The 18,102-nt window shown below is 40.3% G+C and overlaps 2 protein-coding genes across 2 annotated transcripts in view; one reads left to right on the top strand and one right to left on the bottom strand.

Annotated features, from left to right (window-relative positions):
• GRIA4 (glutamate ionotropic receptor AMPA type subunit 4) overlaps positions 1-18,102 on the top strand; it is a 699,790-nt gene that overhangs the window by 62,721 nt on the left and 618,967 nt on the right. The window lies entirely within an intron of this gene.
• Positions 1-18,102, bottom strand: part of PDGFD (platelet derived growth factor D) — a 138,341-nt gene that overhangs the window by 7,567 nt on the left and 112,672 nt on the right. The window contains exons 5-6 of the mRNA XM_075266139.1: positions 14,031-14,229; positions 9,436-9,650 (exon numbers count right to left, since the gene is read on the bottom strand). Of these exons, the coding sequence (XP_075122240.1) occupies positions 9,436-9,650; positions 14,031-14,229 (414 nt within the window). The remainder of the gene's footprint in view (positions 1-9,435; positions 9,651-14,030; positions 14,230-18,102) is intronic.

Here is an 18,102-nt window from a genome sequence, read left to right as displayed (position 1 = left end):
AATCTCTTCTGCATTGTGCATGTGGGGGTGTGGCTTTCTTCACGTTGGACTTGAACTCCTCCCATCGGCCATGAATTACTTATGTGGGATTGAGTATATCTGGATCCTGACTGTTCTAATAGACCCAGGCTTAACCGATGGGTCATCATGAGATATGGGTTTTTATCGTGTAGATTTCCATCTGAATGACGTCACCTGGCAGATGGGCTCTCACAGTTTTATCAAATAGTGTGCTCAGAACCTCATTGTCATATACTTATATATACAGTAGACAAAGCTCTAATGCTCTTAGCTGTGAGTGCTGTTGGACATTTTGTAATGTGTTTGTAGTGATATATTTATTTGTCTCTATCTATAGCTTATACATCTGTCATCTATCTAATCTTTTCTATCTATCTAATACATTCTATCTATTACTCTATTATCTATATTTACTCTACATATTTGTCTCTCTAATCTAATCTAATCTAATCTATCTATCTAATGCAAAAAATAGACAGCACTCCACCAGCCTGAGTCAGGTTATTTTTTGGTGCTGCTCTATACTTGGAATATCTATCTATCAATCTATCTATCTATCTATCTATCTATCTATCTATCTATCTATCTATCTATCAATCTATCTATCTATCTATCTATCTATCTATCTATCTATCTATCTATCCCTATATATCTATCTATCTATCTATCTATCTATCTATCTATCTATCTATCTATCTATCCCTATATGTCTATCTATCTCCTATCTATCTATCTATCTATCTATCTATCTATCTATCTATCTATCTATCTATCTCCTATCTATCTATCTATCTATCTATCTATCTATCTATCTCCTATCTATCTATCTATCTATCTATCTATCTATCTATCTATCATCTTTATCTATCCCTTTTGTTACCTCTCCCCATTTATTAATACTCAGAGCCTCTCCAATGATATTTCGTCTTTCGTCTTCAGAACTGAGGATTGCCTTACGGCACTTTCGGGTTTGAGCAATAAGCACAAAACAATTTTCATTCATATTTTATTGAAACTGGGGTAAAATGAAATGACTGACACTAGTGAGATCTTTGGTTAGAAAAAAATCTATTTCTTCTAGGAAAGGAAAGTGTGTGCCGGGGATGAGAGCGGAGATTTGGACAGCATTTACGTTAACAAGCCCTCTGACAGCTGTGGGATTTTCCCTGTGTTTTATATTAAAAAACATGAGCATGGTATATGGGCTGCGCTGATAAGAGGAGGAAAAACGAATTGGCAAACACTTTCCCCAGACAAGACAGCCGGGGAGTGTTTGAACAAGGTGGAAATTGGACAGCTTGACTGGCTGATCACAGCGCTGATATTCACAGATTTTATGCTCTATATAATAGTTTTAACTTTAGGTGCCGGGAATTATATGGAATGTAAATTGTATTCTGCATCAAGGGGGAAATGGAAAAGTAGAAGAGCTTTTTACCTATGTGTGCACATTCCCTGCTTGTAAGATTTAAGAGGTGAAAGCTGCATACGAGAACTGATGTACAGTCCCGCAGCCCGGGACGTTTAGTGATGGCGTTGGCAATGCGGTGCGACGTACACAATATAAAAACATGGGCCAAATAAATGGATGTATCAGTGCAAAACAATTCCTAATATACCCTGTTGTAATTCAGCACCGTTTATCTGATTTATTTTCAAGTCATTAACCTCCGCTGTGATGATTCCATTGCAAGCTCACTACCTCTCCCTGTGAGCAGTGCAGCCAGAAAATTAAAAATCACACCAGCATGTGATCTTGGATGAAGAAGGGATTTATTACCTGTGATATCATTGCAGGGGAGAATGGAGACGGGAAAGATACACAGAGAGTGAGAACAGGCAGATGAATCATGGGGAATGTAGTTTGTTCCCAGATTTGCTGCATGTAACGGACATTGATACAATGAAGCCAGGTGAAACATGCAGATAACGTTTGGCAGCTGGATAACCCCTTTAATTGCCCCTAAGGTTCATGCATCAAAGCTGTGCAAAAGGATCCAGCATAATGGCAAAGTGATTGGCTATCATAAGTGGATAAAGTAGTAAGCAAGGAAGGCAACTGCCTAGGGTGACACTGAACACTGCCCATGCAGATGATAATGTTGATTTTCCAGGGGTGTGATAAGTACTTCCCTTTAGTATCATGGCTCTTATGGTGAACTTTAGTGACTAAGAGTGGTGGAGTACATTCTAGAACCTCTGGCTTGGATATCAGGAGGGTGGACACACCAGTGCGTATGACCTTTATTGTGCATTTGTGGATTGTATTCCATGTTCAGCCATACAGAACTATGTATTTATTTTGCCTATAGCAGCAACATATTGCACTTTACAGCCATTGTCAGTCACTGTCCCATATAGGGTTCACAAAAAACATTCCTTATGTCTTTGGAGTACCTGAGTGAAATCCGCACACACGAGGAGAAGATACAAACCTAGGACCCAAGGACGCCAGCGAGTCAAGGCTACAGTGATAACCAGAGTCACCATGATGCCAACAGTAACCTGATCTTCTTTATTGTATGCCATGTGACTGATAAACATGATGTCACAAAGCCTGTGCCACTTCAAACAGCTGATGTGAAGGAATCCCAGATGTCAAACCTCCACAAATCTTCAACTGACAGGCTCAAAGGCATCAATTGTGTGGGGTTTCCTCCGAGTCTTCTGGTTTCCTCCCACACGCCAAAGATATACTGATAGGGAATTTAGATTGTAAGCCCTATATGGGACAGTACCTGACAATGTTTGTAAAGCTCTGCAGTATATGTTGGCACTATACAAGTAAGAGAAATAAATAAGAAGTTGCAAAAAACTTCTATCAAAATCAAAAAATCACAACCACCCGGTGCACCTGGGCACATATAGGAGAGTTACCATATCACAATGTGATAACTTATCACAAATCATAGTGTTTTTGGGAAAGCAAATGTATATATGGCTGTTAGAGTAATTGACTTGTCAGCTTTGCTGTGTAGACTGGGGCAGATCCAACAGAGGACAAGAGAATTAATGACAATTACTGTATATACTCGAGTATAAGTCGACTTGAATATAAGCCGAGGCCAATAATTTTGCCACAAAAACCTTGGAAAACTTATTGACTCGAGTATAAGCCTAGGAGGGAAAATGCAGCAGCTACTGGAAAATTTCAAAAATTTAAATGGTCAGAGTTTTTGGGTGCAGTAGATGCTGGGGAAGGGGAGGGAGTGTTTTGGTTGCCTGTCTGCCCCTTCTCTGAGCTTGAGGACATGGGATTTTTCACCCCACTTGGAATTCAGCCTGGCTGAATATAGGGGATCTGCAGTGCTCCTATTAACCCCTTCCCGGTGGAACAGGAGCACTGCAGACCCCCTATATTCAGTAGACCAGGCAATTTCAGACACAGGGATACCTAATGTGTTTGTGTGTCACAGTCATTTTCTACTGTTATATGTATTCTAGGGAAAGGAGGGATTTACAACTTTTATTTACTTTAATTTTTTATTATATTTTTTTAAAGCTTCTTTTTTTTCAACCATTTTATTGAAGATTTTATACATTATAAATGCAGGTCACAGACCCCCCCCCCCCTAAACAAAAAAAAAAGGATTTTTCTTTTTTGCTTGACTCGAGTATAAGCCGGGGGGGGGGGGGGGGTTCAGCACAAAAACTGTGCTGAAAAACTTGGCTTGTACTTGAGTATATACGGTATGTCCTCTTTGTGCTGCTCTATCGATGCAGAAAATACAGAAAATGGTTCCCTTTCACGATAATTTTTTATAAGAGAGAAAAAGGAGCCGAAACATATTAAAACAAATACATTTTTTTCTTTTCAATAAGTGTAAAAACCAAATTGATGAAACTAAAATGAAATTCATAATCCAATTCTTTTACATCTTTTGCCATTTTCCATGATTTTCTGGCCGATACTTAATCTGCCCCAATTATTTAGTTTTCATTTCATCAAATTGGTTTAGAATTCGAGAATTCTTAGAAAACTACAATTCTGGTTTCACAAAAACCTCAACCTCACCTCTTTTGATCAGGTTACAACTCAACCACTTAATAGAATTACAAAATGTACTGAGCGTTAGGCTGCGTTCTCCAGCTGATCTGCCAATGTTAGAAGGGTTTATAAGATATTTCTATTTTTACTTTGATAAAGGTCCAAAAACCGCTTTTAAATTTCATCTAGTTTAAACTTTTAATACAATCTCCAAAGAACCCCACACGAACAAGCAATATATATATATATATAAAAAAAAGCACTTTCCAAATCATGGGGTTAACAGTTCAATGACCTTTCCGTAAATGTTGGCCTTAGTGGTGCTTGAATTGTGTGTTTGCAAAGGGCAACTCATCGGTCACTTGCCACTAAAGGGGCCTGGACAATACATAGCCTAGATACCCATAGCACCCTCAGTTTGCATACCCAGTATCACATTTGGTAGACCAACTTATGATTCCATACATTTTGGAATGGGCGGTGTTATTTGGACACTTTATGTGTGTGTTTGGGCACCATATGGTACATAAAGGAAGAACTAGTTCTCTTGATGCCCACAGCAGGGTTTTCAGAACGTACCCCTCCTTCATACAGTAGCTGTTCAATCAACAATTGAATATTTTATTGCTTCTTATTCCCACCAATTTCTGAGGCTGATGTGAGAGTCTACGACAGTCTAAGATATCTGTTTAAGATATCTAAGAGAGTCTAAGATATCTGATATCTGAATGACTCTAAAGAACTTCCGTCTGAGCTTTAAAGAGGTATTTCCATCTCAATGGTCCTATCTAAACTGTTAGTTTCTGTAAATTCAAGACTTTTCTTAAATATATTACATTAGACATGCTGCTTTGTATGCCTGCTTTGTGAAATTATTCCTCTCACTGTTGTGAAGGCACCTGGCATGTTATCTGATATCAGGTCCGATGACGTGGCTCACTCACTACTTCCTGGAGCAGTTATTTACTGCTCTTCCACTCAGGTGATCAGCTAATTTCAGTTTGCTGATAAAGGTTTGAACAAACTCTTTATGCAAACACAACTGAGTTTAATGCGAGTTGTCAACGTGAAGAGCTCTCAAACCCTGTGTAATCTAATATACCTTTACTGTACATATTAATTGATCTGCACTATTATAGATCTCTAGTAATCATAATAAATAACCTCTCGTGGTAAAGGCAACGTCTATATCTACTGATGTTCTGCATAGTGTCTTGTCCATCAAGTCGTCCACCAGCTTGTTGAAGAATACAGGAAGTGAGAAGAAGAGACATCAGGCAAACTGCTGAGAGAAGTTTATGGCTAAGGCTAAGGTTCTTTCCGCAGCGCTTTCAACAGAAAGTTCGCAGAGTTTTCCTCTGTGGATTTTCTGTTACAATTATATCTATGGGAAAGCCGCCGGCGTTTCCGTAGATATAATTGACATTCTGCAATTTGCAAAGCCACAACGGCTTTGCAAATCGCAGTGTGTCCGCACTGTGTTTTTTTTACGCAAAGTGGGCATGGGATTCGAATGAATCCCATCCCCTTTGCTTGCACTGTAAAACGCAGCGATTTTTCCCGCAGCAGAGACGCATCCCATCCCATATTCCAAAAGACATACTGATAGGGAAAAATATACATTAAAATATATATATATATATATATATATATATATATATATATATATATATATATATTGCCGTTTTCTCACTTTTGTCTCATTCACTTCATGGGATACACATAGGTACAATCTATTTCTTTGACTGTAAGATAAAGCAATTGACCGAGTCTTACGTGTTAGATGAAGCGTGAATTGTGTGATATATTGTGTTTTTATAGTGATAACGAAGCCCACAATGGCGTCAGTCAATAAGTGTAATCATAATAGACGTCAATGGAGCCTTGGGGAAGTTGTGTGTATATCTGGTGAGTCCACATACTCGTCTTAAAGAAAACCGATCATCTAGAACGTTCTACAGAGCCCATGGAATTCTAGTCAAATAGGTCTTGTTTTTCCACCGAGAGAAGCAAATGAGAAAATATATAGTATAGTACAGCTTGTAGCCTTCAAGACATAGGACATTTTTTGGTGATTTAATCAGTATATTTCAATTTCGTGATGTTTCGTTCTGTCAATGAAGCTGAACGAGGGACTGTTTGTTTTTTGCAGGATGAGCTGTACTTTGTATTGGCACAATAAATTTATTTATTACCTTTGGAGAAGGAAAAATAAAAACATCTGCCACCAATTTTCTTTTTTTTATGTTATTTTCTATGTCGTACTTTATTCTACGGGTTTATATTTTATTGGGTGACATTTTATAACAAATTTCAAGTAACATTTTTCAAACACACAAAACTTGAAGCTTTGGGATCATATTTAAGGCTTTGGTGTGGTCTACAAGGCATGTACGCTTGGTAAACGTTTAACAGGTTGACAGCATGACCTAAGGAGTCAAAGACCGGGATCGGAGGTTTAGTTGATTCGGACCATAATAGAGGGATCAGGTAGTTCACCATTGTCACACCCCTACAATTACACAGGCACAGCGAGGAGCCCAAAATTATGAATATACCAGTATGTCTATATGGAAATAGGCCGAAACAGCGCTGTCCATAGCTGGGAACCTGTTCCTTTTGGAATAGAAATACTAATTTGGCAATTAAATCCGCATCATGATAGTAGACTTTTTAACTGAGTCATGCATGATGTTAAGGAGGCTGCCCTCTAGAGGGCGGCATACAGAGTGCACTGCTCTCCTAATTACATCCTGGAGAATAGATTTGCATATTTTTTACCCAGAATCCCTAGCGGAGCAGGAATGACTTGTAAGTCTCCATACTGCCTATGTAGGCACACACTCTCCCTGATGTGTACGATTATCCCCTGACCCTAGTCTATAGTCTCTCACTCTGCCAAATCAGTATCCCTGCGCTATGCTGAGGAGGCCCAATAGGCCGAAACAGTGCTGTCCATAGCTGGGAATCTGTTCCTTTTGGACTAGAGATACTAATTTGGCAATTAAATCCACATCATGATTAATTAGACTTTTTAACTGAGTCATGCATGATGTTAAGGAGGCTGCCCTCTAGAGGGCGGCGTACAGAGTGCACTGTTCTCCTAATTACATCCTGGAGAATAGATTTGCATATTTTTTACCTATATGGGAGAAGGAAATACTATTATTTTTGGAGTTTTCTGGATTTAGCAAAGGCCTGGAGGCTACAATAGGCAAGACCACCATATTGACAAGATGACCTACTGCTGTTGTTTTTGTTGTTCAGTTTGTACATCATAGCTTTAAATCGGCCTTACAGATTACATGTACATCACATGAATTGCTGATTTCAACTGGTTCAGCTGACCATCAAATGCATATGGGGGCTTCCTGACTTTCCCCCGACACTTGATAAGGTTTGAAAAAAAAAAGAAAAAAGAAAAAGAAAAAAGAAAAAAAAGGAAAAAAAAAGAGAAAAAAAAGAAGAAAAAAAAAGTTAAAAAAAAAAGAGAGTTTGTCCATTTGTTTAGCTAAAAGAATCCTCTTATAGCTATCCTCCAGTTCATTCACTTGATAAGGTTTGGGAAGTTAAATCTCACAGCTCTTCCAGTTCAGTACAAATGCATCGATCCATGAATTTATATGGGAGTTGGGGAGATAAAAGTCTGCCGAACAAGAAATTTGGTCTACAGTGTAGAGTCAGCTTTAGGGCCTAATATATGTAGTCTACTTCACTCACTTGTATTACTACTGGTGCCCACATGGTGGGCCAGTCCACATATTGATTCACACGTTATTTTCTGATGTCTCAGCCATTGTTCAGTCCCATGGCATCCCGGGGCTTGTTCCGATGGAAATTCCCACTGCACTTGACTGCAGAGGCCAAACAGCGGCCTAAGGAAAGGACTCGGGATGTCACAGGGGATGTATGCGAGTGATGTCCTGGCTCCTTTCCTTAGGTGGTGATTTCCACAGGAACAAACCCTGGGGTGCTTTGTGGGACTGGACATTGGCCTGGAACACCAGAGTTTTGGGAATAGATGGGTATGTTAATAATTAATATAACTTTTTTTTATTTTCCCCAGCCTCCTGGACAACCGCTTTAAAGGGGTATTCCCACCTCACATACTCAGCAGTCTTCACTCTTGTAAAATCTTCTTTCTTCCTGGTTTCTTGCATCATTTGGTGGGCGGGGTTTCACAGGCAACCTGCCGTTTAGCTCCGCCCCCAAATTCACATGTAGCTCCGCCCACCCACATTGGACTATGAAGTACAGGCAGCAGCAACTCCATTCTGTGTTACATACAGAGACTGCCTGTCTCTGCCATAATGAACACAATTGAATTAGCTAGCCTGATAACTGGGAGAACAGAAGAAATGAAAGCAGATCCTCTATCTGAGAGCAAAGAGCTAGGTCACGTGGTGTAGACACAGGAATAGCTAGATACACAGGCTGGCTCCCTGCATTTAGCCCCTCCTCCCTTCCCCCTGAGAGCAGCAGATACATCATTTGACTCAGGAGCAGCTAAGTCAGGGCTGTGGCCACAAAAAATTGAATAAAGTAAGATAGTGGACAAACAAAGCAGTTTTGCTGAAGCAGTGTATTTAGGAAAAGTCTTACATCCACATTAACCAGCAGTATAGATAGGATCCTTGTGATGGGACAACCCCTTTAATGCAACGGGTTCCGTCTTCCGCCCGGAACACATTGAAATCAATGGGAGGCCTTTTAAAACATTGATTTCAATGTGTTCCACACGGAAGACGGAACCCGTTGAACTCAGTGGGAGTCTTTTGATCAGCGCTGATTCTGCCGCGAGTTATTGTGGCAGAATCAGCGCCACTTTACTCCGTGTGAATGACCCCTTAAAGAGGTTCTTCAATAGTCATAATAGGAAAAAATATCAAACCTTTTGGACTTCAAAATCAGTATTCCCATCTTCACTTCCAGATGCCTTGTATATTCATTCATAAGTGAAAGTTTACAAGTCGCTTTACATTAGAACTGAACACTTCGATTGGTAAATATATAAGAATTTTTTTTAAAAAGCCACTCATATACCCTGTTGGGATTCACCAATGGTCAAAAACATATCAGGCTTCACCATCATCACCAATAATGACAGAACAGTTTTCATGTATCAGAATCTGATTATATTGAGTTATAAAAACCATCAATACGTCCTTTAGTTATTTACAAATCAATCAAATTTTATGGTAAAACCACCCAAAAATTTCTTTAAAAAATTTCCAATTTATTTACATACCTATCGTCCAACTTTTCTCCACAAGTATCGTCCAATAGTAATTACTCCTCGTGGAGTATATGGCAAAAATATTCACATTTAGCCACCAGTTCCCCATTCAGGCAGATGGGGCGCTAGAGTTCATAAAACAATACACAATATACTTCTCATACTATATGTAATAGCTCAATGTGGTTACCTCATGAAATTTTTTCACGGTTTTCCCAGACGTGCATATACAAGATTTGGAATAGGGACTGCCACAACCACAGCTCCCTCCGCATCGCTTGACAAGGAGGCACCGCGGAAAGAAAACGGCATTGGTAATCTTCAGCTCTTCCCGAAGATTGACTGTGAAGTTCCTCGGGGTGCAGCTGTATCTCTTGACATCATCATTCAGCTTGTCCAGATTCACTGCAAAAAAAATACACGCCGAGTCATCAATGTAAAGCCGACGCGTTCGTGAACGTTCCATATTTTTGTACTTTTACGGAACACATTACATGGAATCTCGTGTGATAAATGACCATGAAATGGTTTTCGACTCTTGGTGGATGTGTGTTTGTATAATTTGTGTTAGCAGTGGGGGCATTCTGCCACTTGGCACCGGCTTCCTACAACAGCCACAGTGTCATGTTTTATGAGTAATGGAAAACCCCTCGCAGTGCCAGAGACATCCTAGTACAGTGCCAGCGCTGAGCCCGCTTCCACTCAAGTCATCGATCAGATCTCCGACACTCGCTGTGTTTAGTTAATGATGCGGTCTGCTGTTCTGGTGTAAGTGGAGACTATTATGGGTACCAGTCATGTACTGTTTGTTTTCCATCATTTATATAAAGTTGACATATTCCCCAATGCTCGCCACAGAATGAATTTATTCACGTAAGTTTCTGCCCCCCAAATCTAATTTCCATAGCCCACAGAAATACTGTATACATGTGATAGATATTTTTCAGCCATGGCTAAAGGGTCTTTACACAGGCCGATGATCAGCCAAATGGGCAACCGCGTCTGCCCAGTGTACACGTGTTCTACGATCAACTGATAGAAGAGAAAATCTTTAGCATTGATATAAAAATGATCGTTTATCCGCAGCATATCCGCCCTATGAACTGCAGTGTGTGGAGGGTTAAAAAATCACATAACATTGGTCGAAACGTGCAGCGCAAATTATTGAGCTAGAAGGTCAGCGTAGACAAACAATACCTTATCAATGGAATATACAGTGTAAGATGTATGGCTATAAAGGGGTTAGATCACGGAAAGTTATTATCCTCTGTCCAAAGAATAAAGGATAAATATAGGTGGGGGTCTGATCGCTGAAACCTTAGATTTAACTCTATCTATCTATCTATCTATCTATCTATCTATCTATCTATCTATGTATCTATCTATCTATCTATCTATCTATCTCCTATCTATCTATCTATCTATCTATCTATCTATCTATCTATCTATCTATCATCTATCTATCTATCTATCTATCTATCTATCTAGTATCTATCTATCTATCTATCTATCTCCTATCTATCTATCTATCTATCTATCTATCTATCTATCTATCTATCTATCTCCTATCTATCTATCTATCTATCTATCTATCTATTATCTATCTATCTATCTATCTATCTATTATCTATCTATCTATCTATCTATCTATCTATCTATCTATCTCCTATCTATCTATCTATCTATCTATCTATCTATCTATCTATGTATCCTTCTATCTATCTATCTATCTATCTATCTATCTATCTATCTATCTATCTATCTATCTATCCTTCGATCTATCTATCTATCTATCTATCTATCTATCTATCTATCTATCTATCTATCTCTATCATCTATCTATCTATCTATCTATCTATCTATCTTCTATCTATCTATCTATCTATCTATCTATCTATCTATCTATCTATCCTTCTATCTATCTATCTATCTATCTATCTATCTGTCTATCATCTATCTATCTATCTATCTATCTATCTATCTCCTATCTATCTATCTATCTATCTATTATCTATCTATCTATCTATCTATCTATCTATCTCCTATCTATCTATCTATCTATCTATCTATCTATCTATCTATCTCCTATCTATCTATCTATCTATCTCCTATCTATCTATCTATCTATCTATCTATCTCCTATCTATCTATCTATCTATCTATCTATTTATTTATCTATCTCCTATCTATCTATATATCTATCTATCTATCTATCTATCTATCTATCTATCTATCTCCTATCTATCTATCTATCTATCTATTTATTTATCTATCTCCTATCTATCTATCTATCTATCTATCTATCTATCTATCTATCTATTTATCTCCTATCTATCTATCTATCTATCTATCTCCTATCTATCTATCTATCTATCTATCTATTTATTTATCTATCTCCTATCTATCTATCTATCTATCTATCTATCTATCTATCTCCTATCTATCTATCTATCTATCTATCTATCTATTTATTTATCTATCTCCTATCTATCTATCTATCTATCTATCTATCTATCTATCTATCTCCTATCTATCTATCTATCTATCTATCTATCTCCTATCTATCTATCTATCTATCTATCTATTTATCTCCTATCTATCTATCTATCTATCTATCTATCTATCTATCTATCTATCTATCTCCTATCTATCTATCTATCTATCTATCTATCTATCTATCTATCTATCTATCTATCTATCTATCTATCTCCTATCTATCTATCTATCTATCTATCTCCTATCTATATCTATCTATCTATCTATCTATCTATCTATCTATTTATCATCTATCTATCTATCTATCTATCTATCTATCTCCTATCTATCTATCTATCTATCTATCTATCTATCTATCTATCTATCTCCTATCTATCTATCTATCTATCTATCTATCTATCTATCTATTTATCTCCTATCTATCTATCTATCTATCTATCTATCTATCTATCTATCTCCTATCTATCTATCTATCTATCTATCTATCTATCTATCTATCTCCTATCTATCTATCTATCTATCTATCTATCTATCTATCTATCTAATACCTATTCTTGTAGCTCTGAATGTCAAAGGCCTAACACTTGTTTTTAGCTCCATAGGACTGAATCGATGACATCCAATGCTACATTTCTTTCTCTCAGCTTTCTAACACCAGAGTTCTTAAGTATGATGTATCAATTGCTTTGCCAATACTTTGCCTTATTACCACCGAGCCTCATCATCCCGAGCGTCAATGATCACCTGCGACAATGAAGTCTGTTATATTAGATACGTATAAGAATCCAGACAAACCTTCTATAACTGCCGCAATCAAAAGTCCTCATCCCAGATTATCCGATCGATACTTTTTACGCAATTTTAATGGATTCCAATTCTCTAAAATGACAGCATTTGCTTAACTCCAGTGACTCATTTAACATTTGCCTCCAATGTAAGCTTTTATCACCTGCTATTTTTTACACCTTTTCTGCTTTGCTAATGATGGAATTATTGAAGCCCCTATGAATCTCTATTAAAATATTGTAATTGTTTACGCCGCTCTGTAATTACCAGACGATGAACAATGTGTCGCTGCCCAACTGCATGTAAAAATTGAGAAAAATACCAAGTGACTGCTCAATAGTATTTGATAGGCTTGAGCAGTCACCAGATGCATAGACTTCTGCACGTTTTTATGTTTTACAAAAACTTGTTACTTGGTTTCTATTGTCTATTTTTAGGGAATTCTAAGATATTAGAGGAGGGGGTCTACCTTCCAGTACTCTAATCTATTAGTTGCAAAGTGTTTCTCTTGCTTTTAAGGATCCAGCACATTTATACATTACATAGATAGCCCATCCAATTCAATAGCAATTGTGTAATGCAGTACTTTAATTCCCCTGTGGGGGCAGTGCAGGGAAATGTAACACTTGGTGTCAGGTTCCCTCATGACAGATGATCAGTGGAGGACACCCTGTGAACAGCTTATGCAAGGGTCACCTTTGTAAAGAAATGAGTTTGTCTAAAATGAAAAGCCCCTTTAAAGAGAACTTCCACCATTTCTTTGTTTTGTTCAACGGTTGGATTAAGGACTTTTTCTTGGCATTTACGGTAGCTGTCATTAACCCTTCGTGACACAGAGGTAAATGTTTTGGGTTCCATTCAGGCCTTTTACAATTTGCCCACTTGCCTTTGAAGATGTTTTAGCTGCCCACTATACTGAGGGGTTAATATGGAGGGCAGGGGGCATCTTGAGTGGACTCAAAGGTCTTGTGCCACAAAAGAAGACAAAGGGGTTTTAATTGGTGGTGGGTCTTGGTAAAGATTTTGCATTAGAGATAACTAGATTCATTTTACACCTTCGTCCTATTTCACAAATTGGGGGATTCTGGTAAAATGAGCAGCCCAATTTTCTGTGGCATAAGTGCCAAATTTTGGGCACATTTTCCAATCTGCATGCCAAATTTTAGAGAAGTCTTTGAAAAACAGTGGAGATCAAGGCAGACCAGGGAAAGTGTCACCAGAACTAGCTTGAGTCATACGGTACCTGAAATTTATGCTAGTCCTGGACTGGTGTAGATTTCAGTTTTGGCTTGGCATGGGACCTGCTCTGCCTACTCAGATTGGCTGTAGTATACAGTAGGAACACGTCTATCACATGCTCGCTAGAAAATCAGATGGAATTGAAAATGGATGAAACAATAACTATATTTTGGGAAAAATTTGGTCAAAGGCAATTATGTACCACGAGTGATATTCTTCTCGCTTGGGTGTTTTATTCAATCATGTTTAGGAATTTCCTCTTACCTTTAGATTTTCGTTCTTGAAAGGTTCTTCCACGAAATTGAGATGTATCGGTGTATAGATTCTCCAGATCCTCTTGCCACGTGTCAGGATTGAAGTGTTTAAGTAGCTCTTCAACGGTGTCAAACATAGCAATAGTCTGGTCAAGGGCCTCGGCGGTGAGTGTGGCGTCTGTCACTGATGGCGAATGATACGAGACTCCCTGAGAATAGAAGAAAATCAGTGAGAAGGCCTGCATCTGTCAAAAGTTTAGAAAAAATGTTCAGCTTTTGGCTTCATCTTTCAGTATCTTCGGGCACATAGTAAATCATGTGGAACAGGATAACTATAGACCATCTGGTGCACTGCGGTGCAGGAGGCATCAATGTGCTACCTATGACCTCGGGAAATATACGGCGGTTTGTAGCACAGAATATCTATAGATATCACATGTAAAGTATATATTAGAAATGTATATAGATTAGAGATGAGCGAACAGTGTTCTATCGAACACATGTTCGATCGGATATCAGGGTGTTCGCCATGTTCGAATCGAATCGAACACCACGTGGTAAAGTGCGCCAAAATTCGATTCCCCTCCCACCTTCCCTGGCGCCTTTTTTGCACCAATAACAGCGCAGGGGAGGTGGGACAGGAACTACGACACTGGGGGCATTGAAAAAAATTGGAAAAAGTCATTGGCTGCCGAAATCAGGTGACCTCCATTTTAGACGAATAGTGGATTTCAAATCCGGGTCATATGAGAATGTGAACTTTGTGACTATGAGACAGGGATAGCTGTACAGGCAGGGATAGCTAGGGATAACCTTTATTTAGGGGGGAATGTTATTAAAAATAACTTTTTGGGGCTCTATCGGGTGTGTAATTGTGATTTTTGTGAGATAAACTTTTTCCCATAGGGATGCATTGGCCAGCGCTGATTGGCCGAATTCCGTACTCTGGCCAATCAGTGCTGGCCAATGCATTCTATTAGCTTGATGAAGCAGAGTGTGCACAAGGGTTCAAGCGCACCCTCGGCTCTGATGTAGCAGAGCCGAGGCTGCACAAGGGTTCAAGCGCACCCTCGGCTCTGATGTAGGAGAGCCGAGGGTGCACTTGAACCCTTGTGCACCCTCAGCTCTGCTACATCAGAGCCGAGGGTGCGCTTGAACCCTTGTGCACACTCTGCTTCATCAAGCTAATAGAATGCATTGGCCAGCGCTGATTGGCCAATGTATTCTATTAGCCTGATGAAGTAGAGCTGAATGTGTGTGCTAAGCACACACATTCAGCTCTACTTCATCGGGCTAATAGAATGCATTGGCCAGCGCTGATTGGCCAGAGTACGGAACTCGACCAATCAGCGCTGGCTCTGCTGGAGGAGGCGGAGTCTAAGATCGCTCCACACCAGTCTCCATTCAGGTCCGACCTTAGACTCCGCCTCCTCCGGCAGAGCCAGCGCTGATTGGCCGAAGGCTGGCCAATGCATTCCTATGCGAATGCAGAGACTTAGCAGTGCTGAGTCAGTTTTGCTCAACTACACATCTGATGCACACTCGGCACTGCTACATCAGATGTAGCAATCTGATGTAGCAGAGCCGAGGGTGCACTAGAACCCCTGTGCAAACTCAGTTCACGCTAATAGAATGCATTGGCCAGCGCTGATTGGCCAATGCATTCTATTAGCCCGATGAAGTAGAGCTGAATGTGTGTGCTAAGCACACACATTCAGCACTGCTTCATCACGCCAATACAATGCATTAGCCAGTGCTGATTGGCCAGAGTACGGAATTCGGCCAATCAGCGCTGGCTCTGCTGGAGGAGGCGGAGTCTAAGGTCGGACCTGAATGGAGACTGGTGTGGAGCGATCTTAGACTCCGCCTCCTCCAGCAGAGCCAGCGCTGATTGGTCGAGTTCCGTACTCTGGCCAATCAGCGCTGGCCAATGCATTTTATTAGCCCGTTGAAGTAGAGCTGAATGTGTGTGCTTAGCACACACATTCAGCTCTACTTCATCAGGCTAATAGAATACATTGGCCAATCAGCGCTGGCCAATGCATTCTATTAGCTTGATGAAGCAGAGTGTGCACAAGGGTTCAAGCGCACCCTCGGCTCTGATGTAGCAGAGCCGAGGCTGCACAAGGGTTCAAGTGCACCCTCGGCTCTCCTACATCAGAGCCGAGGGTGCGCTTGAACCCTTGTGCAGCCTCGGCTCTGCTACATCAGAGCCGAGGGTGCGCTTGAACCCTTGTGCACACTCTGCTTCATCAAGCTAATAGAATGCATTGGCCAGCACTGATTGGCCAGAGTACGGAATTCGGCCAATCAGCGCTGGCCAATGCATTCTATTAGCCCGATGAAGTAGAGCTGAATGTGTGTGCTAAGCACACACATTCAGCACTGCTTCATCACGCCAATACAATGCATTAGCCAGTGCTGATTGGCCAGAGTACGGAATTCGGCCAATCAGCGCTGGCTCTGCTGGAGGAGGCGGAGTCTAAGATCGCTCCACACCAGTCTCCATTCAGGTCCGACCTTAGACTCCGCCTCCTCCAGCAGAGCCAGCGCTGATTGGCCGAATTCCGTACTCTGGCCAATCAGCACTGGCTAATGCATTGTATTGGCTTGATGAAGCAGTGCTGAATGTGTGTGCTTAGCACACACATTCAGCTCTACTTCATCGGGCTAATAGAATGCATTGGCCAGCGCTGATTGGCCGAATTCCGTACTCTGGCCAATCAGCACTGGCTAATGCATTGTATTGGCGTGATGAAGCAGTGCTGAATGTGTGTGCTTAGCACACACATTCAGCTCTACTTCATCGGGCTAATAGAATGCATTGGCCAATCAGCGCTGGCCAATGCATTCTATTAGCGTGAACTGAGTTTGCACAGGGGTTCTAGTGCACCCTCGGCTCTGCTACATCAGATTGCTACATCTGATGTAGCAGTGCCGAGTGTGCATCAGATGTGTAGTTGAGCAAAACTGACTCAGCACTGCTAAGTCTGCATTCGCATAGGAATGCATTGGCCAGCCTTCGGCCAATCAGCGCTGGCTCTGCCGGAGGAGGCGGAGTCTAAGGTCGGACCTGAATGGAGACTGGTGTGGAGCTATCTTAGACTCCGCCTCCTCCAGCAGAGCCAGCGCTGATTGGTCGAGTTCCGTACTCTGGCCAATCAGCACTGGCCAATGCATTTCTATGGGGAAAAGTTAGCTTGCGAAAATCGCAAACTGACAGGGATTTCCATGAAATAAAGTGACTTTTATGCCCCCAGACATGCTTCCCCTGCTGTCCCAGTGTCATTCCAGGGTGTTGGTATCATTTCCTGGGGTGTCATAGTGGACTTGGTGACCCTCCAGACACGAATTTGGGTTTCCCCCTTAACGAGTTTATGTTCCCCATAGACTATAATGGGGTTCGAAACCCATTCGAACACTCGAACAGTGAGCGGCTGTTCGAATCGAATTTCGAACCTCGAACATTTTAGTGTTCGCTCATCTCTAATATAGATAGATAGATAGATAGATAGGAGATAGATAGATAGGAGATAGATAGATAGATAGATAGATAGATAGACATGGATATAGATAGACAGAAACATAACCACTTCCCAAACTAGAGGTACAATTAAAGAATTTTAGATTTTTAATCTTACCAGGGAAGGGACACTGATCTGCTATAATAAAGAAATAAGCACTACGGCCTTAAAAGGGACCTGTCAAAAGATCTGAAAAGCCCAATGTCATATATCACCTGATCGGTGTTCTCACCCTGAACATTTGGGTGTTTTGATTATCCAAATCCATTCAGCCATTCCAAAGATATAAGCACTTTTAGTGTTGATGCAGATTAGGGTGGGTGGTGACACGCCCCAGAGAGACTCCACCCCGATGAACCACAATGTTACCGCCCACTTGGCTACTATACCCTAATTTGCATAACATGGTTAAATGACTGAATGGATTCTGATGAACAGAACATTAAAATGCTCAAGGCGATGGCGCCGATCACATGATGTCATTGAGATTTTCAGACCAATAAATTAATCAGAATAAAATACTGAATTATCAGTGGACAGCACTGGATCTTTTGGACA

Source organism: Leptodactylus fuscus, chromosome 2 (assembly GCF_031893055.1).
Source record: "Leptodactylus fuscus isolate aLepFus1 chromosome 2, aLepFus1.hap2, whole genome shotgun sequence".
Classification (NCBI taxonomy): Eukaryota; Metazoa; Chordata; class Amphibia; order Anura; family Leptodactylidae; genus Leptodactylus; species Leptodactylus fuscus.
Note: the sequence above shows the minus strand (reverse complement) of the source record. Positions and strands in the feature narration are given on the sequence as shown.